Source organism: Staurois parvus, unplaced genomic scaffold (genome assembly GCF_062004578.1).
Source record: "Staurois parvus isolate SC_StPar_1 unplaced genomic scaffold, SC_StPar_1.0 ptg000147l, whole genome shotgun sequence".
Lineage (NCBI taxonomy): Eukaryota > Metazoa > Chordata > Amphibia > Anura > Ranidae > Staurois > Staurois parvus.
In genome coordinates, this window is record NW_028317943.1 from 13,831,680 (window position 1) to 13,858,161 (window position 26,482).

Consider the following 26,482-nt stretch of genomic DNA (forward strand, 5'->3'; position numbering starts at 1 on the left):
GCTTGAGAAGTGTCATAAGCATTATTCTGTAGAAACTGCCAAAATATGTATTTTTTTAAGATTCCAGAACACGGCACATGGATAATGCAAAGAAAAATCAAAGTAAGTGATGATAACATGCTGGCTGTTCCAGATTCAAATCTAGGACACCCATGTGACTGTTGATAATGCATTATCCCTTCAAAGAAGCTGCATGTGTATTTTTCTATTGAAAGAGATAAAACCTTTCACATGAACAATGATAATACAATCAGAGCCAGACATCTGGAATAAAACTATAATTTTAATTAGATAAAGGAATCCACATTTTCCTTGGTGGAACAGGCTTGATGAAATAGCTTTCTTTGAGAACATGCCCAGCTTATTGAGGAAAACACTACACTTAAATTGAAGCAGAAATGTAAAAAGCACCATAAAAAAAGATATCACACTGTTATGTCCTAAACACATTAGAACATATGGTGAGAAAATACAACAATTAGAAACAGGATATCACATGTTATACAATTGACTGCACTATTCAAAACAGCAGAAAGCCAAGCTCAAGATGAAAAATGTAACATATCATGCATATCAACGCTTTAAAAATCCAAATGTTGTTTCTAAATGTTATACTGTCTATTCATTTGTGAATCACAACCTTAACTCCTTATATGCAGTGTAGCACAGGTCTATAGCTCATCATCAAAGAACTGTGAAATGGTCACAAATTTCCATCCCCCTAGATTTATCTTAATATTCACTCTAATTACCTAAAGTCTGATACTGTTTATCACATCCCACAAATGAAAAAACTGTCACACAACTGTGACTGATTTGCATGTGTGGTTCTCTGGAACAGTTATTATTTATGTATAGTTTGAGTTCAAACACTGACTATAACAACAATACAACTAGCCATGTGCACGCCGGAAATATTTGTTTCATTTCGGATGCATTCGTTCATTGAAGAATTTCATTTTGTCATATTCGTTATGCTGAACCTAGTCATCTTTGTAATTTGCTTTGTATCTTCTGCATTCGTTTCATATAGTCGTTGCTCCAGGTGGATACAAAACATTTTGCAGTTTTTCCTGTAAAACTGCTATATATTTGAAATATTATCAAATCAGACAGATTCAAATTCAAAGGATTCAATATTTTCAGGCTCAAGTCCAACCCACCAAGAGAAGTAGCATGAGCTGATTGGACAATATCGACTGGCGTCATGTGCATCCGAATTAATGAACAGAATGAAACTCTGATCCATTTGTTATCCAAATCCAAATTATCAAAATAATTTGAAAATTGAATTAATTTCCCCATGGGTCTGAACTACTATCACATCATCTGACATCATCCAAATTAAACTAATGCATTCATTAATTTCGGTATAACTTTTTTTTCGGTTTTGTTGCTATTAACTTCTGTGTTCTTTCAAAATGAAATTTTCGTCTGAAAAATGGATCAAAATGAAACAAATTGCACATGTCTAATTATGACTTCTAGTTCATAGAGGACCACTGATATACTGTAAAATGTATACTGGAAACATGCAGACTTAGGCAAATAATTTGTTGTATGAAATTGCAATGTGAACCTAATGATAGAACCAGTAATTATTTCTTCAGTTGTATACAATAGAAGTCTAATCCAAGAATACCACAGAAAAAATACACAGTATGGGAATCCTTAGCTATACGATGTTACTTTTTCTGCCAAAATACATAGCAGCACTGAGATCTGTATATCTCATTAATTAGCAAGAAATGGAATGAGTGAGAAATTTTAGTCACCAGGGACCAGTCTGTATTGTACTGGCAAGTAAACTAGGGGGAGTTACAGTCCTGATTGCTAGAAAGGAGTGCTGAGTAGCAGCCTGGGTGCAATAGTCAGGAGGTCAAGTTGTGGTCGAGGCTCTGCAGGCCAGCCCTTCTGGAATTTCCCCCTGCTCTACAGCTTTGGAGAAAGGTCTAGAAGCAGTGGGTGGATCTGAGAAATGGCTGGCTTGTACTCTTGAGGAATCCTGGCCAATCACCAGGAGCCTTGGCAAGGGGCCAGGAAAACCTTAAAAGTGTTTGAACCTACTCAGCAAGGGGAGTTTGGAGAGTTTAGGTGGAAGAGAGAGGAAAATGTGAGGCAGGTGTACCAAGAGGCTTTCCTCAGTTCACTGGTTCAGTTGGGCATCCTGTACACCCCTAACTCTATCCCAGTTCAAATATCCCCAATAAAATAACAAAAAGTTCAAGGACTGATCTCTAACTTCTGTATGCAAGCCTGTGTGAAGATGCGTATTTCCTGGCTGTGCAGGGCTATAGTGGGACCAGAAATCTCTTTGCAACTCCAAAGAGTATAGTGCTACATGTGACAACAGTGTTTTGAAAGTGTCAATTTTTTTTTTACCTTGAGCTACTGTATGTAGACAACACTGGACATTCACAAGATCATTCTGATGGTGTTGTGGTTTTGCATAATATTCAAGTTTAATGTGTTGATGGACCATTTGAATAACATGAGACGTAATCTTGTGATCAGTCATAGGATGGTAAATTGCTGACAGATTACTCTTAGTTTATTCACACTTTAGGGATGATTTACTAAAACTGCAAAGTGCAAAATCTGCATATAAACCAATCAGCTTCCAGCTTTTTTTTGTCAAAGATTAATTGGACAAGCTGAAGTTTGAAAATCTGATTGGCTACTGTGCACAGCTACTCCAGATTTAGCAATCTCCAGTTTTAGTAAATCAACCCCTTTGTCTTTTCCTTTGAAAGCACTGTTGTAGTTATAATATAACAAAACATGTTAAATATATAGAAAAAAAATCTGCATTTACTAGGCAACATACCAAGGGGTCACCATCTTTGTCGTTTTCTGGTGCATTTTTGGATGTTGATACTTCTTTGGCAGTGGCATATCCATCATAACCTACATCTTCTGGTCGCAACTGCAGTAAGGCTGGGCATTCACGTTGAGATGAAGCAGAATTCCAAGGGAAAGTGTCCTTTATCCATTTCGTTGGGTCTTCCCAAGGAGCTTGTTTACCATACATCTGTATACATGAAACAGAGTTCACTTTTCGATACCTCATGCAAAGGTTTGCAACAATGCACTTGCCCATCAGACCATTACAAGCTCAATTCTCACAGGTCAGAATTGGTCACTGTAAACCCTTACCTTTTACATTTTATACTTTAATAGTTACAAAGACAGTTTGGTTAAATAAAATCTTATGTAAATCATATTAATCCTATTAAGAAAACATAAATATTCCATACAAACATCTAAAATCTCCAGAGGGATGAAAAGTAACCCCCCCCCCCTTTCAACATTACACCATGTTCCAGTTTGGCTTAAAAGAGAACAAATCCTTCCTGACCTCAAAATGATAAACTGATAAATAACAGAATCAACATATTGATTTAAAACTAATTTCCTTTTTTCTTATACTTACCTGAGCCCAATCTTGACCCAGCCCTGTGCGGAGAGTAATCATTCTCCCCTCTCTCTCCCTCCTCACTGGCCACTAAGGAAGCAGCAGGGGCAATTGGCTCCTGCTGCTGTCAAGCACAGTCTGTGAGGAGAGAGCCAATCTTTGTCAATGAATTGAGCGTATCTCAGGATCGAGCCCACTCAGTGCCCCCATAGCAACTGACTTGCTATGGGATAATTCAGAAAGGGGAGGAGTCAGAAGCACTGGCAGGGGGCCCAAGAAGAGGAGGACCAAAGCTGCTCTATACAAAACCATTGCACAGAGCAGCTAAGTATAATATGTTTCATTTTTTTTTTTAATCCCTTTACAATCACAATAAAGAAAGCATGTAATAAAAGAGATACAGTGGGGATCGAAAGTTTGGGCACCCCAGCTAAAAATTTGTATTAATGTGCATAAAGAAGTCAAGGAAAGATGGAAAAATCTCCAAAAGGCATCAAATTACAGATTAGACATTCTTATAATATGTCAACAAAAGTTAGATTTTATTTCCATCATTTACACTTTCAAAATAACAGAAAACAAAAAAATGGCGTCTGCAAACGTTTGGGCACCCTGCAGAGTTAATATCTTGTACTGCCCCCTTTGGCAAGTATCACAGCTTGTAAACGCTTTTTGTAGCCAGCCAAGAGTCTTTCAATTCTTGTTTGAGGTATCTTTGCCCATTCTTCCTTACAAAAGTCTTCCAGTTCTTTGAGATTTCTGGGCTGTCTGTCACGCACTGCCCTTTTAAGGTCTATCCATAGATTTTCAATTATGTTGAGGTCAGGAGATTGTGAAGGCCATGGCAAAACCTTCAGTTTACGCCTCTTGATGTAATCCCCCGTGGATTTCGAGGTGTGTTTAAGATCATTATCCATTTGTAGAAGCCATCCTCTCTTTAACTTCAGCTTTTTCACAGATGGCATCAAGTTACCATCCAAAATTTGCTGAAATTTTATTGAATCCATTTTTCCTTCTACTCGTGAGATGTTCCCTGTGCCACTGGCTGCAACACAACCCCAAAGCATGATTGATCCAACCCCATGCTTAACAGTTGGACAGAGGTTCTTCTCATTAAATTCTGTGCCCCTTCTTCTCCAAACGTACCTTTGCTAAATCCAGCCAAAAAGTTAAATTTTTACCTCATCGGTCCACAGAACTTGTTTCCAAAATGCATCAGGCTTGTCTATATGTTCATTTGCAAAGTTCAAACGATGATTTTTGTGGTGAGGACGTAGAAGAGGTTTTCTTCTGATGACTCTTCCATGAAGACCATATTTGTACAAGTATCTCTTTATAGTGGAATAGTGTACCACAACTCCAGATCTTTGTGGAGGGATCGTGCAGTCAAACGTGGGTTTTGAATTGTTTTTCTCACAATCCAGCAAGCTGTTCTGTCTGATATTTTTCTTGGTCTTCCAGATCTTGCTTTAACTTCCACTGTTCCTGATAACTGCCATTTCTTAATTACATTCCAAACAGAGGATATTGACATCTGAAAACGCTTTGCTATCTTCTTATAGCCTTCTCCAGCTTTGTGAGCGTCAACTATTTTCAGTTTCAGTTTTCTAGACAACTGCTTAGAAGAACCCATGGTGCTGATTGTTGGGGCAAGGTCAGATGAGTCTGGGCATTTAAAACCTTTGAGATTGACATCACCTGGTCTTCCCAGACGATGATTGAGAACAATCCATGACACTGGCAGGTCTCAGCTTTGCAAAGGGGGCAGTGCATGCTATAAATTCTGCAGGGTGCCCAAACTTTTGCAGACACCATTTTTTTGTTTTCTGTTATTTTGAAAGTGTAAATGATGGAAATAAAATCTAACTTTTGTTGACATATTATAAGAATGTCTAATCTGTAATTTGATGCCTTTGGAGATTTTTCCATCTTTCCTTGGCTTCTTTATGCACATTAATACAAATTTTTAGCTGGGGTGCCCAAACTTTCGATCCCCACTGTAGGTGTTCAGAGCCTTCTCATATAACCTTGTATAATGTTGCATAATAATCCATGAAAGTAGAGCATATTTGTTAGAGATAAGTTACAACGTATTTTGTAGCTATCTTCCTTTTGATGAGAAAAATACTTTAGGATATTTGTCATGAGTCTCAAAGTGGAGATGGCAAAGTTGAAATTAACATTGGTATAGAAGGCATAAAAAAGGTGTCAGAATGTCTACATTTAGGTCATCAAAGAATTTCATAATGTAAGTCATCAAAGAAAAGAGCACTTTCATTTACCATTAAGCTCAAGATAATAAGATATATCAAAGAAAAACATATCTTCTTCTGAAAGCAATTTGCAAACAGGTGAAATACTCTCTTTTTAGCTGATCACAAAGCCAAGAAATGTGGAAAGTGAGTATATTATCATAGTAGTGATGACCCCATTGCTCCTTGTTTTCATCCAGAATTTGCATACAAGCCCAGCAGTTAAAGTGTTACTAAATCCACATTGATTGGTGGATGACTACAACAACTAGTAAGTGTCTTAGCTTTGTTGTTAAATTGTAAAAGTAGTTTTTGTGTTCATTTATGTATAACACAGTAATATCAGTGTAAAAGAAGTTATGTATGCATTGCCATATTTCCTTGCTCCTTCTGCACCTGGTGTTGCCCATTTGGCATTTCTATTCATTATATAATTGTTATGCTAGATCCTAACATAGGTTTGCTTGTGTATTTGCCTATTGTTTCTGTTTTGCCAAATACAGATTTTTAAAAATCTATTTTAGTAGAGCTGCATACTTGGATTAAAGTGCCACCTGGTGGTAATTTGTAAATTCACAGCTTATCTTTTGTTCCTATCCAGTATAACTAAAATGAAAAACTAAAGAAAAAACAGAGAACCTTTAATTGTAAAAATAGACTGAAAAAGTATAATTAAGTGAAAAACCTGTTAGAAGTTGCTGGATTCATCTACTGTTTTCTAATTTTTGGCTTAAAGGAACCAATCATTGGGCAGGACCAAGGTACTAAAATCTGGCTGTTAAAGCTGCCCTGAAATAACAACAGTGACATTTTACTATTATTTTTGTTCTGCAACATTTTTATACTCATACAGGAAGTTAAAGCAGAGCTCCACCCAAAAGGAGAAGTTCCGCTTTAAAGACTGGTCCCCTGCTCCCCATTAAGTATTGGCACCTTTGGGGAGTGGGGGGGAGCGAGTAACCGAAATTGACAGGTACCTGCTCCCACTTCTGCTGTGATCGCCTAGGCGATCGGAAGCGGAAGTTGTCCTCCTACTCTCTCTCCCAGTAGTCTTCTAGGACACGTGACAGGTCCCAAAAGACTACGGGGCCATTCAGGAAGCGCAGTGCTTCTCACGCATGTGCAGTGGGCACCCAGCTGTGAAGCCGCAAGCTGTCACATCCGGGTGCCCACACTGAAGATGCCAGCACCTGGAACACCAGACGGCTAGTGAAATGGGCTGCGAGGAGGACACCATGGGATCGAGGGACATGTGAGTGGATGTTTTTAAAAGTCAGCAGCTACAGTTTTTGTAGTTGCTGACTTATTTTTTTACAGCTAAATCGCAACCTCATCTGCATGCAAATATTGTCCAACTGGCCCACTCCGCTCCTCCCAAGACATCTTGCTCTCTAGCTCCCTAATCACCTCCCACACTTGCCCCCAGGACTTCTCCAGAGCCTCTCCCATCCTCTGGAACTCCCTACCCTAGTATGTCTGGTCAGTCCCCACCCTGTCTGCCTTTAGGCGATCTTTGAAAACTCACTTATGCAGGGACGCCTACCCCACCTCTACCAAAAAACTGTACTTGAGTCACCTCCATCAGATCATCCCCCGCACAGCTATCACCTTTTGTATCACCTCCCCTTTCTTTAGATTGTAAGCTCGACAAGCAGGGCCCTCTGATTCCTTCTATACTGAAATGTATTGTAATTGTACTGTCTCCCTTATATTGTAAAGTGCTGCGCAAACTATTGGCATTATATAAATCCTGTATAATATTTATAATGACAAAAATACTATGGTGAATGCTTCTTATTTTAGGCGTTGTTTCTTATATTGTCACCTGGTGATCTGGCCATAAAGTCTGTTGCGTTTCAACAGAAAAGGCTATCTTGCAGATCTAGCAGTTAGCAGAGTTGAGACAATCCATTTACCACTGACAGGGGTGCTTACAATGGTCAGCGTTTTGTTGTTTATATAAAATCTTTAACCCAAAAGAAAAAAAAACTATTGCTGTAAAAATTGTGAGCTGTGTTTGGATTTAGTTTGTTTGTGTATCTAAATCTCCCTCCCTCCAGATGAACAATGCTGCTGTCCAAAGGCATCTCCATTGCTTCTTCATTCATAGTGTAGGCACCGTTAGGCAGTGTTTTATTGGCCACATCACTAGGTAAAACCATAAGGGAAAAATCCCAAAAAGAAAACTAATGCAGCCACCACATCTAAGGACTGGATCTCAATCTAGCAGTGTGCACAAGAGCATCGGCTCTCCCGAGTCTCTCCCTCCTCATTGGAAAGAGACCATCAAAGACAGTGAGGAGGGAGCGAGGGATGAGTCAAGACATACAAAGGTGGCTCAGGGGTGAGCACCCACGAGTGCCTCCACAGCATGGAGGGATCCAGGAGAGCCAGCGGAGGGCCCAAGAAGAGGGGGGTTTGGGCTGCTCTGTGCAAAACCAATGCACAGAGCAGATAAGTATAACATGTTTGTTAATTTTAAAAAAAAATTGCCTTTAGGATCACTTTATGCATGTCAGGCATTTTTTCTGCCGATGCGCTGCTGCTCCTGAATACGCTGGCAGTGATTATTCTCTGCCTCTAAATGCTGCTGCCTCTAAATGCCCGTAAATGTCTATATGTGCATGGACATGGACCGGAAGTCCTGCACTGTAATGTAAGTGAGAGGGCCAAGGGACCACCCACAACCTGAGCATTGGAGGGAAGGAGAAAGAACTGGCTGTCAGAGGAGCAAGGGATAAAGTAAGTAAATGTATTTTTAATATTCCCCTAGACAGAAACAAGCATTTAAACTGTGCAGCATGGGAGAATCCTCACTACAAGGATAGTTCAGATTTAGGATTTGTCTATGTTGGCTCTTTTTGTTGATCATCATACATCTTACAACTAAAGGCTCTTGTATGACAGCAAAAAAAAATCCCAAATCAAGTTAATAAGTGATGTAGAAACCTCAAAAATGAAACAAAAATGTTTATTTGCCTTCCCAGACTGGGGTAAATATTTAATTTGTGTCTCAAAAGTTCCCCCTTCCAGACACTGCAGCTCACAGTGGGAGGTTCCCAAAAACAGAGGCAGTGCTGTTGATCCAGAAATCAGGGAGCAGGACTAGGTGTGGCCAGGTGCTGACTGACAAGCTACAGGCTTTGGAATCAGCAGTGAAAATGCTCATAGTCAAGCCCCCTGCAATATCTTCTCATCCCACTGTAGTGAGTGGTGACTCTGCTCTGATTTCTGAGTGAAGCACTGTTGCCATCACAGAAAGCTGAACAAAATGGACTTCATTAACAGGATCGACAGGTATTTTTGGGACTTTGCATGGGGACTAAGAGAAAACTGTCAGTGCGGATGTGTTTATATATAAGTGCTGCAGCACTTATTTTCTTTAACCACTTGCCCTCCAGAGGATTTACCCCCTTCTTGACCAGGTTATTTTTTGCTGTTCGGCACTGCGCTATTTCAACTGGTAATTGCACGGTCCTGCAATGCTGTACCCAAACTAAATGTATGTCCTTTTTTTCCACATAAATCAAGCTTTCTTTTGGTGGTATTTGATCACCACTGCAGTTTTTATTTTTTGCACTATAAACAAAAAAAGAACGAAAATTTTGCAAAAAAAAAAAAACAATATTTTTCACTTTTGGTTATAAAAAATATCCAATAAACTGAAAGTTAGTCATACATTTAGGCTGAAATGTATTCTGCTACATGTCTTTGGTTAAAAAAAAATCTCAACACATGTATAATTGGTTTGTATGAAAGTTATAGCATCTACAAACTATGGTATATATATTGGAATTTACGTAGCTTTTACTTTCTGACTGCCTATCACATTTTGTGAGGTGCTAAAATGCCAGGGCAGTACAAACCTCCCCCCAAATGACCCCTTTTTGGAAAGTAGACACCCCGAGGATTTTTCAGAGAGACATGTTGAGTCCATGGAACATTTTATTTTTTGCCACAAATTTTATGAATATGATCATTTTTTTTTTTTACACATTCTCCTACTTCTTTCAAGTATGGGGATACCACATGTGAGACTTTTTTGGCAGCCTAGCTACATACAAGCCCCCAAAATCCAATGACCACCTCCAGGCTTTCAAAGGGCATATTTCCTCATTTCAATTCCCCACTACCTATCACAGTTTCAGAGGTGCTAAAGTACAAGGGCAGTACAACCCCCCCCCCCCCGAAATGACCCCTTTTTGGAAAGCAGACACCCCAAGGAATTTGATAAGAGGCTAGGTCAGTATTTTACAGACATAATTTTTGTCACAGGGTTTTGAAAAAGAAAAAAAGAAAAGAAAAATAAATTTTCCAAAAATATGTGGCAACAAATGAGATCTGAAAAACACTCATCATGCCTCTTAGCAAATACCTTGGAGTGTCTACTTTCCAAAAAAGTAATTTGGGGGGGGGTACTTCTACTATCCTGGCATTTCTGAACCAACATTGGAAGCTTATGCCACACATCACCCACTCTTGAAGACCAAGCCTTTTGTGAAACTTTTTGTTCACATGAAAAAACATTTTTTTTGCTAGAAAATTACTTTGAACCCCCAAACATTATTTTTTTTTAAAGCAGATGCCCTAGAGAATAAAATGGTGGGTGTAGACATTTTTTACATCACACAGTATTTGCATGGCGATTTTTCAAATGCAAATTTACACTTTTTTACTCTTAATTCACAAAAACACAATATATTGGCCAATTATTTAGTAAAATATGATGGCATGCTGAGTAAATAGATACCAAACATGACATGCTTTAAAATTGTGCATGCCCCGTGCAATGGTGACAAACATTTTTTATATCCATAGGCAACACTTTAAAAGTCTTTACAAGCTACCATTTTAGATTTACAGAGGAGGTCTAGTGCTAGAATTACTGCCCTTGATCTAACGGTCGCGGCGCGATGCCTCACATTCATGATAAACCGCTGTTTTACATACTGGCATAGGGTCAGCGCTCATGCACGCAGGTGCACGCACAGGGTTCGAGGGTGTATTTTTTAATTATTATTTTGATTTTTTTAAAAATTATTTTTATGCTGTCCCTTTCATTTTTTTTTTGATCACTTTTAATGCTATCACAGGGAATGCAAATATCCCCTATAACTTTAATGGGCATTGTCATGTATCCAACTCTAGATATCTCTTCTGCCCTTACATTATCTAATCTCACCAAGATCGGTGTGATCAGATGCTTTTCCAATTTACAAATGGCGCTGTTTATATACTGAGAAATTGAAGTGATGAAATGCTCGTAGCTTCTGATTTCGTAGACTATAGAGCTGATTGGAGCCATTCTGGTCTCTGACCAGCATTATGGTCAGCCAGTGGAACTGCTGGATGCATTCTCAAATTCCCCTGTGGGACAGGAGACCCCAAGAAAACTGTGGAAAGCAGCAGGAGGGGGGGGGGATGTCCCTTCCCACTGCTCCTAAAAACAATTCAGCAGCTAATTGGCCACTAGGATTGCTTTTACAAAACTATAGCAGGATGATGCCTGTAGCTGCAGGCATCATCCCGGTATAACCACTCAAAGTCCAGCGACGTATCAGTACATTGCTGGTCCATGTTGGGCATATATGTAACAGCAGAGAACACGGATGTATGATGAATTGGCTCTGTGGATCAACATGACCGCAATTCATTCTTTTTTGTATTGCCCATGTTTGGGTTAGGTGCAAAAGAGTTTTAAATTCATAAACCATGATAGGTTTCCATGCAAATTGTCTGGCAAGAGCTGAATTTGGGTGGGTGGCGATGTATTGTTTTGCATATAAATTGCCTTGGCCCACAACCAATTGAAAAACAGCAGAGGGGCTAAACGCTAGTGCTGGCAGCGAACAGGGCTGATCCTGCTAACTCTGCATTTTTGGGGACACTATACAAAGGAGGCACTAGTATAGTTCTGTATGTGATCAATATCTTGATCCGTACAAACACTATACTAATAATGGTGGTGATCAGCGACCTATAGCATGAGTGCAATAGTGTGCAGGCAATCTAACACTAGCTGACCCTGGGTGGGAGGGGCGCTGACTGACCCTAATGCTATCTGCTAGTGGCAGTAATACAGTGATCAGTGAAAAATTCTATATACTAACACTGTACTAATGGCATTGGCTGGGTGACGGGGTGATCAAAGGGTTAATAGGGGAGATCAAAGAGTTAAATGTGCCAATCCAATCTAATGTGTGTGTGTGTTTATCAGTAGATGTCTGGTGAGTGTACATCTGACAGACGTGGTGGATTCCCTATTGGATCACTTTACAATATTTGACCGTGATTTCCGTACTTCTATCCTTATGGACAATTTATAGCTCTTACTCCACTGATATTTTATGGACTTTATATATTCTCACTTTTATGCTGCACTTTACTGTTTCACATTTATTGAATGATTTATTGAACATTTATTATATTTGACTTATATGCTGAACTTGACTGTTCCGCTGATCTTAGATTGACTTTGCACTTTATTTTCACTATATTATCTTTCACTTATTTTAGCGCTGCACTTTCTATATATTTTAACTTATCCCTTCTGACTGAGCACCTTTACAATGTGCTTCTGGTAGTTGTCTACTTTTATGAATGTATAATATACAATTATACAAGGAAAAAAATCTTACTTTATGACACGCAGTGGAAGAATTACTAAAACTGGTGCTCTGAGAATCTGGTTCAACTGTGCATGGTGATCAATCAGGTTCTACCTTCAGCTCATTCAATTAAGCTTGGACAATAAACCCTGGAAGCTGATTGGTTACTATGCACAGCTACACCAGATTCTGCATGCACCAATTTCAGTAAATCTCCACCATACTCTAGTTGCAGGGATAGCTGCATCTTTTTAATGGAAAGGGGTCATTGTGTTCAACTTACTGGATAACAGCCTTATAGTTACTAACTGTGCCATAACAGTTACAAATAACTACAAAATGCAATACTTGTTGCTGCTTTGTTCCAGGAATATGCTAGATGTGTATGGTCTACACAAATTTTAGGACATATTTAAGAAGTCAGAAAATGTCACATAATGTGTATATTATCGTATATAGAAGGCATGTCTTCAGAAGGGCTCCAGGCAGGGGCGGACTACTTATTTGGAAACTCAGGCACTGCCTGAGGGCCCAGGGTCAGTAGGGGGCCCCATGAGATGCCCCTGGTACCTTTTTCATATGCTTTTTTGAGTTTGGGCAAGGACACAGGGGCCTCATGATCCCCTATTGCCCGGGGGACCCAAGAGTTGTCAGTCTGCCCCTGGCTCCAGGATGAAAGAAGAAGGGTGAGTGAAGGGTAAAAATAAAGGTATGACCCTAAACCCTGTCTGCTCTTTGCTGATCCAGCAGCAGAACGGCAGAACAAATCACATGTCGCATTACAATTCAGGTAACACACTGTTATCTCTCCTTTCACTCTAAGCTCCAAAGTGATCTGTATTACAGTGTTGTTCAGTTCAAATTAGGTCTGCATATGGTACATTGCCTCCAGTGAGAACAAGACTAATTCAATATGTATCCAGTCAAAGAACATTTCTTCTTGTTTGATACAGGCCATTCAGAATGCTTCACAGAACCTATGATACTCCTGTTCCTTTGACTGCCATTATCATTATTATTCTTGTTCATGTTTGGTTTTGATTAAAACTGAAATATTTGCATTACATATGTAGTCACAGTGGATTCATTGCACCATTTACACATGCACTATTTACCTGAAGTCCTTCTCTTACGGCTTCCAGGAGATAAGGAATTACAGAATAGTTCCAAAGATCTGTAAACCATATTTTAGACCCATCCACATCCATTGGACATGAAAGGAAAAGGCGCGGACCTATCAAACACAAAAGAAATATTTAAACTGAGTGGTTTTTAACTATTTGATATCTGCACCCTGTTATTTATTTAAAGCCACGTGTGTATTTTAATTATTCCTAACATATTTACAGCATATATGTGACCACCACAGTCAAGATGTAACAGTTTTCAAGGTGTTAAAACAGAACTATGGTCACAGAACTGAAAGGACACAATACCAGAAGGAAAACTGCTTAATTCAAAGAACTCCCAGAAAAACATTTATTTTCCTATGCAGCGGGGCTGTGTCTGCACCGCATGGGTTAACTGCTTGTTTTTGTCTAAGGGTGAGGAGAGCGGTGATATACTTACCTACTAATCCACTGATCCTCCAAACGCAAGATCAGTCCCCGTCACTCCTGCACCCCCAGCACACTAGTGGTCTTGCGAATGGACTGTTCCTGGTGTCATCATGCCCATAGACCTGCTCTCAATGTGAAGACGGCAGAAACAGTCCACCGCTGGATGTGGGAGAGCACTGTTTTCCGGAGGATAAAAGGATCAGGTAAGTATAACTTTTCCTTGCACCCCTAGACAAAAGAAGCAGTTAACCCATGCAGTGCGGGCACAGCCCCACTGCATGGGAAAATAACAATGTTCTGCTTTAAAATTGGATTGGAATTTTCTTGTTGTTTAAGTATAACTAGTGACCATGCCAGTGCCTGGGTGACAATGTACATTTCCCTGCGGTAAAATCACTTCAGTGAGGTACCTTTACACACATTTAGGAGGAGGGTTCTTGGCATTGTCATGGCTGAGAACATTCCTTCTCAATGGCAGTCAGTGCTGGCTATGACTAATGTCTCTTCCAGCCATTGTCATGTCAGCAAGTTGCTGTCTGCATTGTCTAGAGCCATATAAATAAAGAAAGGAGCGCCAGGCCAAAATCAGATAAAGTGTACAAGACTATTTTAATTGTTCAAAAAAAGTCATATAAAACAGCCAACGTGCTTTGGTGCAACACTCCCCATTCATCAGGGCTACAGGAATAAGCAAAAAACATAATCATGCATACAGTATATACCACAAAATCTTGAACATTGGCTGGGAGCAGAGTGGTCATGGCTGTATATCAGAACAGCAGGGCACCCTAACTCTGAGGAAAGTGATTGTTGCAGAGCATTGTTTTCGATCCCTCTCCCTGACTCCGGTGATTAAAAGAACCCTGCAGGCCTTCTGATGATGTCACATGGGTTACAAAGAGGGTTTTCAGCATCCTGCACCATGTAAGTTAAAAAAAAAAAAACAACTACAGGCATCAAAGGGGGCATGGGGAGAACATTATTAAAAAAAAAAACTATAGACTTACTTTAAGTAATAGTACATTTGAGCATTTTGTTACAGTTTGATACCATGTGACAGTTTTTCTTAAGCTATAAAGGAGCATTGCACAGAATGTTTTAGCAGCTTTTGTAATTCATACATCTTTATTTCACTAATCAAGCATAAAGACCTGAGCCCACCAGCTGGGTTTGCCATGCATATTGCTGTGCTGTGTACGGGTATGGACATGAGAAACATCACTATTTCCAATGGTGCCAATTCCAACCAACACATTACAAAACGATGGTTGAAAAAATTCTTGCATGCTGCATCTACAGCTGCTTGTGTCATTAAACAAACATTTTATTTAAAAAGTCTTGGATTAATGTCAAACAGTCTAGTCATTTACTAGATGCTATATTCATTACTCTAAAAAAGAAGAAAGGCACTACTCATATCAATAGTGAAGTGATCACTACCTACATAAATAATAAACACATATCATTCAATAACACCATAGTGTCAAATCAACTCATATAGTGTCCATAAAAAGAGTGTCGAAATCATAAAGTGTCCATGAAAGACTCACATATTTCAGTGCCAAACACCACCTCCAGAAGGTAGAAACAGATGCTCCGCACCGCCGCTCACTCAACCTGAGCCGGCGCGCGTTCCATGACTCTAACCCATCACGGGAAGTGAATACAAATGGCTGGGCATCAATGCATTTTGAAAAAAGTGCATCATCAAGAAGCTTCAGAAATATCTGAGCGCAATAATATAGATTTTTTTCTACTCTTATTGATTTTAATAAACTTGCTACACTGTAGAACATCTCTCTTGTTTGAGTGTTTGTACTGTTTCATTCTGATTGCAAAAGTCTACTGCGTGGAAGACTGTGAAGACTTGGGTTGAGTCAGTCATAATGATATAGCTGTTTATGAGTTGCCTTTTAATATTCTATATCTGGTGAGTTATTACTCTCACTGCATGCGGTGGAATGTGCACAAGTGGATCTTTTTTTTTTGGAAACTGGGTGTGGAAGACTAATTCTTTATGGAATTATTATATGGACTTTTCTTTTATGGACACTTTATAATTTGATTTGACACTCTTTTATGGACACCTATAACTTGATTTGACACTGTAATGTTATTGAATGATATGTGTTTTTCTTATTTATATAGGTAGTAATCACTTCCATATTGATTTGAGTAGCACCTTTCTTGTTTTTTAGAGTAATGATTATAGTGCCTTTTCAGTTTTAAAGGCAGATTCTCTTTATTTATGGAATTGAAGTGGTGGTGGCACCCCCACTTTTTTGTTTTTATTAACCAGATGCTGCATGCTTGGTACATACTGCATACAAGGGCCAAGTACTTCATATGATGTAAACATTTTTAGCTAAAATTAATAAAAATCTCAAGTTAAGTTACTTTTAGTTACAGTGGCATACCAGAAATTACTAGTCATTTTTGATAACTCTCCCAGTTTCTAAAAATGTTCTAAAATAGCAAATACATTTTAGTGTGAAGGGTTTTTAAGTTAACCTTTAAACTGAGTCCTCAAAATTTCTAAATAAAAGTGATATCTACAGATCTCTTGATGGCATCCTTCATGTCCAGCCAAGGACTGAAATATTTTAACACAAGACAAATAGTTCTGCTAGTTAACATTCAGGGCTGAAAATGTGTGACTCACATCTGACACCATCTGATAATGCTCTAAAGAACAACTCTTTTTTAAAATATAAAATGCATAGTCCTGTATATTAGAGTTTATAAAAACTCACAAGGGCAAATTTCTAAAAAGTCAAAGCCTGGTGACTTGCAGCAAAGAAAGATCACATTACTCAAAGCTTGAAATTGATTTTTTTGACTGGACGATTAAAGCAGTAGATCAGTGTGGAGCAGTAGACGTGGCTTATCTAGATTTTAGCAGTCTTCCATGCGTCTCGCATAAAGAATTGAACAAGTTCCAATGTTTTGGATTGTACAGTGGTTGATCAGATAAAGAGAGATAAGACAAAGGGATAGAAAATACTACAAAAAGCATAGTGCAGGGAACTTACCATCCAAAAGAATGCACAATTATATTATACACTGTACAGTGAAGGTTTGTTTGTAATGCAGTTTGTAAAACGTATCACTTTTAAATGAATATTTACAGGGTAACTCCACTTTCGTGGGAAAAAATAGCAAATAGAAAAAATAGCATTAACAATTGCTATACAAGTCATATTGTAATTGAATGTTACCTTTCCTTTTCAATTTGCAGCATTGTAATTTTCTGTAAAATACAATGCAATATGGCAACCTGGAGGCATTCTGGTGGTGTACAGAACACCCCACAGAAATGTAATTTCCTGCTTGTGTGATTGACTTACTGATTTTCACAGAAGTCCGCACTAAGATACAAGTTAGATTTGGGCATCCTCTGCAACAAACATTTCATTTTTGGTGAGATCCTCCCAAAGAGAAGTCACATCTAAAAGTATTCAGCCCCTGACACTTTTATAAGTGCAGATAATTATTAAATCACCGTTAATGTTCACTTTGCACATGGACACAAACAGCTATTCATCAAATTAACAAAAGGCAGGACTATGCAATGACATTTGTTAAAATCCTTGTAATGTACATATATAATCCAGAGGCGAATGCTTTTCTCATCAAAAGTGGAGTTACTCTTTAAAATAACCTCTACAAATCCTATACCCTAATCCAAATTTCAGGATGTGCAGAATACGGTGAATGAGAACAGACAATCACACTATCACTTTAAAGAGCAAAAAAATATTACAAAACTATTCTGTACATCTCTGCAATAGATGAACATTTTGTCATGTTGTATTCCTCCAAAAGCAATCATAGAGAATAAGTGTTGTTATACTACAAATCCAGTGTGCTCCTGACTTTTGGTTGGGCTGGTAGTACAATTTACTGAATTTCCAACCAGCATTGTCAATCCTGTCTGCTGGACTACAAAACATCACCTACCTATTACATGAATATATTGATTTTTTTCCCAACAAAACAATATTGCTGCCTTAACTTCCAGGTATAAAGAAACGATATCAGTAAATAAAACAGGTTAAAGAACAGAAGTTTGAAAGTTTGTTAACTTAGTGTTAAATCAGCCTGAAAGGATCACTAATTGAAGATACACAATCTTAGTTAATTGTCATAATGAAGAACTAACCTATGTTTAGAATCAAACCTGCACTTAAAGCAATACAGTTGGAGATCAAAAGTCTGAATCTCATATTTGGTTGTAGGCCAGTACAGGACAGTTTATTTTCCTTTTTTGTCCATCTACAATCCACACTGGTCAACCTCAATTAATATGTCTTAATTAAAAATGAAAAGGTAAGATCATGGGGTAATACATAAGGGTAATCTGCCATTTACATGAGGATTATATATTAGTGTAGCTAAAAAAAAAATTAAAACAACTCTGTCTCCATTTTATAGGCTTAAAATAATAGTTACTGCAAACCAAGCAACTGACACTCATCAGTCCTGCTGCCTGCACCACCAAAGTCCACTGGGTTGAAGAACCAAGCTTGCATGAAAAATGCTTGTACTACTACACTGTATGTCCTCTACTCATGTTAAACAGAATTAGAGAGCACAGAAGGGGATGTCAAAATCCCACACTCCCAAAGTGTGGAATAGAAATCTTCCAGCAAATTGCGATCTTGAAAATATAAATATGGTGTAGCAAAAACTCCTAAATAAATGTCAAATTCCTAATTCACATAAACAGGTGATTGAAACCACAATCACAATGCTGTAATTATTAAAATCTGCTGTTGAATTATGAACCAAATAAAACGGAGAAGAAATGAAACAAACAAAAATAAACATATAAACTAGATGCAATTGATATATTAACATACCGTCTGTGCAAATTCCATGTTATGAATAAATCCCCAATGTGATATGGAAAAAACAAACATGCTCCACCAAAGTTCAGGGTGATTGCTCACCTCCAGTATTAACCCATATTCTCATATAGGTAAAACACACTTTGTTTGTAAAATCCTAATAGGCGAGTGCTGCTCTCTCTCCTCCTCCTAGTGTGGATGACCATTGGAGATGATGTCACCTGGCTCCATCTGACACATTGCATCACAGATCACTTGACTTCTTCAAGTATCAATCCCTACACCATATTTATATTTTAATTTGGTTTTCTGTAGTGGGTCACACAGATAGGTGTCAGCTTTAGTTTAGATTTATTATTTAATGTGGTGTAGGTGGCAGAGCACATGTTATTTAAATTTATTTGTAAATTTCGATCTTTACTGAAGTGGAGGTTGGCAGTGCCAAGTAATCTCCCACATTAATAAGCGATCAACACTGCTGTATCATAGACTGTATTGGCACCGACAGCACCAATCACTTTTCACAAAGAAAAGGAAAGACCACTCACCATTGTGGTCCTTTAAACCCGGAGCACTGAGTGCTGTTTCACTAATATGAATGACCAGACAGTAATGCTTGTTCACTGTAAGATCATTCAGCACTGAAGGCCTATGTAATCTATCTATGGCTGCTTGAGTGATCTTTTACTATTTTGAATGAACAATCACAGCTGGATAGCACTGATTGTTTATAAGTAATAGTAAGAGGTCAGTCAGCTTAGAGAGGAGGTAGGAACTCATTGCTGGCTGTATCTTCCCCCACAGGAACACCCATTATTTGGACTTTAGACTGGAGTGAAGCTACAGCCAACATTAACATAAATAAGGAGGAGCTTTTTACTCCATAATAGGGCTATCAATCAAAAGTTTTTTTTATTCATTCCCCAAGGGGACTAAGTGCATGAAACATTTGGTCCCCTGGGGGATTAAAAAAAACCTGCAAGTTCATGCACAAGTGTTTGAAATGGACTTGGTATCAGCCTCTTGTGATTTTATCATCTCCATAGAGCAGTACTCAGACTAGGAGCCAAACAGGTGTGCTGCATGCAAATATATTCACAGAAACATGCTGATATGAGGAGGGAGCAGCTGAGCAGAGGGATGATTATACTGCTGCTTTTTCACTTCCAATCAGAAGTCTGGGGTTAGTAAGAAGATACCACTGTAATGTTTAACTCCACATAGTGTCATTCACCTATACTGTATATACAGTAGTAATATCCATCCCTTAGGAGAAAGAAAGAAAGAAAGAAAGAAAGAAAGAAAGAAAGAAAGAAAGAAAGAAAGAAAGGAAGGAAGGAAGGAAGGAAGGAAGGAAGGAAGGAAGGAAGGAAGGAAGGAAGGAAGGAAGAAAGAAAGGAAGAAAGGAAGAAAGGAAGAAAGGAAGAAAGGAAGAAAGGAAGAAAGAAAGAAAGAAAGAAAGAAAGAAAGAAAGAAAGAAAGAAAGAAAGAAAGAAAGAAAAAGAAAAACGCTCAACAGCTGGAAAGTTAACCTCCATTCTCCTGGGACAAGAATAATTCACCAAGGTGTGTACACTTGACAAAGTCCACTGATGAAACACATTTAGCCAGGCACTGGAATCAGACGTTTGGTATCCTCCATATTTGTTTGTACCATTTGTTCTTGATGATACAGTGATCTGATTTTTGATAATTTACTACAACATGGAATGGCCCTTGGCTTCTTTCCATGAGATCTGAAAGAATTATCCAGGAAATTAGTGGAAGGCTAGAGCTGATCCCTGGGAAGGACAGAAATACCTTGTGACCTTTCTGCATAGCACATACTGCCTTACTTGACCCATTAACATTTAAAGGTCTTAACAGTTGGTGAGAGTCCATTTGAAAATACATTTTCTGTAAGGTGGTAAAGTAGTGGTGGAAAGATTTCACATTATGTTTCTGTATTTAATTGTACAAGAGTGTATATACAATACTACTTTTGGATTAATTTATGAATTTGCACAATATAATCATTCAAAATTTTGTTAATGATATAGAATAGTGCTGGTATTGTGTATTAGTGTCATTCTTCTTGCTGTGCTGTGTGAGGGACTGTGTAAGTTACAGGGCTTGATGGACAAAAATACAATCCATTTAACAGGTAAAGCAGCTCCTATATACAATATTTATTTCCTCAGTTTGCTCTTCCCATTAAACCCCTTCGTGAGGTAATACTGAACAAAGGCTATTAGTGAGCACATGGAACATGCCACGAGTCATTTTGTGTCACTCGTTGCAGCATGTTACATGTAACTACATGTAATGAATCCCATACAAAAAAAAAAATCTTGTTTTTAATAACAGTGCATGGTAACATTATTTTTTTTTCACAATAGGAAACACACATACTAATGCTAAGCCCATCAAATTTAGCTGTGATATCTCTATGTACTACAAGTATACAAAATCAATGCAAATACATGTACAAATATTGGTCAATATCAAATTCAGAGTCTCATACCAATAGTGACATCTGAGGAGCTATGTGTCTCCAGAAATCCATTGACATGGTGCCATGCTTTAGGAATCCATTCAATTATCTTTATGAGATCATTGTTCCTCACATTTTTCTCTATTTCCATTTCAATTAATTTTCGTCTTAAGTATCTTCCAAGAAAACCCTTCACTGGATCTGTATGGTTCGCACATAGCACCCATCTGAGATGAAGAATATTACAAAAAATAAAAAAAAACAGACACATATGTAGTACTATCATAACCAGCAATGAACAGCAAGCAGGGGCCTTGATATTTCTCATTTTAAAGTTGTCCATAACAAAAAGAAAAACAAATAAATACAACATAGCAATATGTACAAAGCCGTAACCTATACACTATGCACTGTAAAAAAAATATCAATTACTGTTTACTGTAATGATCATAATCATTATATAATATGTTGTTAGCTCTCTGGGGACAGTGTTACATGTACAGTATGTGTATGCCGATTGTTTTACCATTTAGCTTTACTTTTCACTATCTGTAGTCTTCCCCTCTCTTCATGTGAAACTACTGACACAGTTCTTTACAGCAGCGATCTTGGAAGGATATGGTTAATTCACAACATTTTTTCACACAGCACTCCAGGAAGATTTTTACTAGGGTCTTCCATTAAGACCTCCTTACTTTATAAGGTCTAGCAATCTAGTGAATTATTCAATTCACTTTATGGTGGAGGCCATGCTGAATTTTTCAATCTATGGAGGTGTATAAACAGTACTGTGCAAAAGTTTTAGGCAGGTGTGAAAAAATGCTGTGAATTAAGAATGCTTTCAGAAATAGAAGTGTTAATAGATTATTTTTTATCAATTAACAACATGGAAAGCAAATGAGCATTCTAAATTTACAGCATTTTTTCACACCTGCCTAAAATGTTTGCACAGTATTGTACATTTATAAAGATGTAAGCATCACATATAAGTAAACTTTAAAATAATGTTATATTGCGGTCCCGCCTCTTTTGTTAAACTACTTGTTGAACAAAGCTCTAGCAGAGTAAATCTGATATAATTATCACTTAAATAGCCATTGCGAATATACTTGGGATTGATATGTCCTCAAGTGTTCTTTCAGTTAGGACTGATTCATCCAATGTTGTATATAAAACTAATGATAGTTATTAGCTGTGCAGAAATCTTTGCGTTTTTTTTCCTCTTTTTGATGTCCTATCAGAAAACCCCAGCTAGCACGCTCTGGTGGTGCTATCTTTATAGATGTGTGAAAGTATTGGCAGAAATAAGATCTTGGTTAGTTGGTTTGAAAATGGTTAGTTTAAGGGATTTCACATACATTCCAAAACAATTTATATGATGTTTTTGGTTACAGTGAATGCAAACTAACACTATAGATGTTTTGTTTAGCAATTGGATACTCTTGTCTTAATTATTTTTAGTGTTTCCCAAAAATATTTTGTTAAGAACTAAATAAATAATTGGATTTTTTACTCAGAAACAGAATACATTAGCTAGCTATTAGAAACTTTAGGATAAAATATATATCCCACAATCTATAAATTGTGAACTCAAAACTTAGAACTTAGAACAAATAATTACCGAAAATTATGATGCAGTTCTAAATTTGGTGATGAGGAGATACTCTGATTCATTGTTCCAATTATGTAGGGGCTGCAAGAAAGAAAATACAATAAAACACTTCATACTAACAGATAAGTGTTGTGTCCTTCAATGTATAGATCATATTTTTCCTTCTTGGGTGACCTTACATTGCTGTGGGCATCTCTGGGAATAGATACACTATATTGCCAAAAGTATTGGGATGCCTGCCTTTACACGCACATGAACTTTAATGGCATTCCAGTCCTAGTCCATATGGTTCAAAATTGAGTTGGCCCATATAACAGCTTCAACTCTTCTGGAAAGGCTGTCCACAAGGTTTAGGAGTGTGTCTATGGGAATGTTTGACCTTTATTCCAGAAGTGCATTTGTCAGATCAGGCACTGATGTCGGATGAGAAGGCCTGGCTCACAGTCCCCGCTCTAATTCATCCCAAAGGTGTTCTTTCGAGTTGAGGTCAGGAATCTGTGCAGACCAGTCAAGTTCCTCCACCCCAAACTTGTTCATCCATGTCTCTGTGGACCTTGCTTTGTGCACTGGTGTGCAGTCATGTTGGAACAGGAAGGGGCCATCCCCAAACTGTTTCCACAATATTTGTCTGAAATGTCTTGGCATGCTGATGCCTTAAGAGTGTCCTTCAATGGAACGATGGGGGGAAAGCCAAACCCCTGAAAAACAACCCCAGACCATAATCCCCCCTCCACCAAACTTTACACCTGGCACAATGCAGTCAGGCAAGTACTGTTATCCTGGCAACTGCCAAACCCAGACAGGTCCATCGGATTCATCACTCCAGGGAATAGGTCTCCACTACTCCAGAGTCCAGTGGTGGCATACTTTACACCACTGCATCTGCTGCTTTGCATTGCACTTGGTGATGTATAGTTTGCATGCAGCTGTTCGACCATGGAAATCCATTCCGTGAAGCTCTCTATGCACTGTTGTTGTGCTAATCTGAAGGCCACACAAAGTTTGGAGGTCTTTAGCTATTGACTTATCAGCACTGTGTGCTTCAGCACGTGCTGACCCCGCTATGTCATTTTATGTGGCCTACCACTTCGTGGCTGAGTTGCTGTTGTTTCCAGTTGCTTCCACTTTGTTATAATACCACTAACTGTTGACTGTGGAATATTTAATAGCAAGGAAATTTCACAGATGGACTTATTGCATAGATGGCAACTTATCACAGTACCATGCCTGAATTCACTGAGCTCTTGAGAGCGACCCATTCTTTCACAAATGTTTGTAAAAGCAGTCTGCATGCCTAGGTGCTTGATTTTATACACCTGTGGCCGTGGATGTGATTGGAACACCTGAATCCAATGATTTGGAGGAGTGTCCCTATACTTTTGGCAATGTAGTGTATATGTATTATATGTATTGTCATACAAGACTTCTTGCATTTATAAGATCTCTGACACAGTCAAGGGATGTCAAAGTGGAATTATACTGCTAAGCATATTTAAAGAGTTAGCAGCATTTTACTAACATACTGAAATCGTATAACCAAAAGTCCTATACTTGTATCAAGGTGATGCTATGAGTCCATAAACCTGTCCTGCCATGACAAATAAAAGAGCCAAAGTAGAAACTGGCTTTGTTACAAATAAAAGCTGGAAATACCAGTTTCTCATTAAAAAAATCCCTACTCTCTTGATTTTTAAGATGATGTCATGGGGTTGATTTACAAAAGGCAAATAGACTGTTCTTTGTGCACGGGAATTTTCACAAAGCTTAGTGAATAAGGTGAAGCTCTGCTGACTTCCATCATCCAATCAGGCGCAAGCAAAAATTCAATTTTTTTATATCCTTGCAGGATTCTTTGCAAAGCGACTTTTCACCACATTCACAAAGCAAAGGGCAAATTCTCTTACAAAGTGAACAACCCATTTGCCTTTAGTAAATAAACCCATGTGAGTGCATAAATCTGTCCTGCCATGACAAATTCAAGGGACAGAAGTAGAAATTGACATTTTTATGACTAGAAGGTAACAAAGCCAAATTATATATACTGTATAACCCCATAGTGATACAGGGAAACATTGGTTTTCATGTTTTCTGGAATTTATTTAAATATTTTCACACAAAAAGAAAAAAACAGTGCAAACTTATACAATCAGTCTTCTTGAGATTGCAATATTGAAAACATTTTTACACCATCATGGGAACATGATATCCTCATTATACTGCACATGCATATTAAACAATTACAATGAAAAAGCCCCAAATCACTAAAGTGTTCTAAGGAGACAAAGCTCTGTTCCAGCACCTGGCATTTTTGCCATTCCCCTCTTTTAATTAATGACACATGTAGATTACACAGGTTGTATGGCTAATGAAATGCAGGTACCAGGGATGGACTGACCATTGGAGCACTCGGGCACTGCCCGGGGGCCCGGGGTCAGTAGGGGGCCCCATGAAATGCCCCTGGTACCTTTTATAGGCTTTTTTGGGTGTGCTATGAGTGTGGGCAAGGACACAGGGGCCCCATGATCCCCTATTGCCCCATGCGTTGTCAGTTCGCCCCTGGCAGGTACTGAACTGACTAAATCTAATCAACCATGGAACGGTATCATTTAGGTATGTCAGTAATTAAACAATGAGTTGTCAAATTTTCCAAGGGTCTATGCATCCTCAGTATATTAAGAAACGTAGTTCCTAGAAGGATACAGGCATGCTTCTCTTTTTCAGCTACTTTTTCAGAGAGAAGGTATACATGCACTTATCCTAAACCTGCTGTTTTCATTATTTGAGTGGGAACCACATCAATTATCAAAAGTGTAACTCCAGGTGAACTGTATTTCTTGAATGGAATTTGGAATTATACCTTTCTCTAAATGATTCATGCTTGTGTTACTATGTTATTTCTCAAACTGATTTTTGAAAGAAAGAGTTTCTTTATGATCAGCTGATTGGTGTAGGTGTTTTAATAAGCAGACAATGTTTAACCACTTCCCCGCCGCCCTATAGCAGAAATACTGCTACAGGGAGGCAGGGGTGCGCAAAATAACGTATACATACGTGATTTTGCATTTCCGGGTAGGGAGCGCGAGCGAGATTTTCTAACAAGTTTAGAAAATTACAGCAGCTGAACACTGAATATATTATATATAACATTTTTAGCTGAGTTTTCCTTTAAATATCTTAGTAATAGTGTTAAAGTGTATGTAAACCCTAACAATAACATTTTCTTCTCTCTTTTGGTCTGTTAAATATACCATTAAAAGTGTTTTGTTATATCTGCTTAATATACATGCGGATTCTGCCAGGTATCCATTGAGCTGGAGCAAAGGACTCTAATGAATGGTAAGTTAATGACTATGGAATTTAAAGATTGGAAAGCAGCTAAATATAAAATTTTTGTAACATTTTTGGGTTTAAATAAACTTTAAACTGGACATATTCTGTTTGATTTTATGATGATGGGACAGTTATAGTTCAACAGATACTTAGGTTCAGTAGGCAAGAAGCACCTACTGACAAGCACATACATATTTGGCAATATATATAGTATAATCTAGCCATCTAGAATAGGTACTGTATCAAACCCTTATGCTACTGTGTATTCAAATCTTATTTAGTACACATAATATAACCAGTTTTTTTTATAAATATGCTGATGTTTCAACACTAGCATTTAAACAGCAATGCCACTAGTCTTTCACAAGACATCAAGTACTACA

The 26,482-nt window shown here is 38.1% G+C and overlaps 1 protein-coding gene across 17 annotated transcripts in view; it reads right to left on the reverse strand.

Annotated features, from left to right (window-relative positions):
* Positions 1–26,482, reverse strand: part of NAV3 (neuron navigator 3) — an 833,019-nt gene that overhangs the window by 12,948 nt on the left and 793,589 nt on the right. For all 17 annotated transcript variants that reach the window (XM_089674062.1, XM_089674060.1, XM_089674057.1 and 14 more), the window contains 4 exons: positions 22,779–22,850; positions 21,188–21,384; positions 13,391–13,509; positions 2,828–3,031 (listed from right to left, as the gene is read on the reverse strand). In XM_089674062.1, the coding sequence (XP_089530188.1) occupies positions 2,828–3,031; positions 13,391–13,509; positions 21,188–21,384; positions 22,779–22,850 (592 nt within the window). The remainder of the gene's footprint in view (positions 1–2,827; positions 3,032–13,390; positions 13,510–21,187; positions 21,385–22,778; positions 22,851–26,482) is intronic.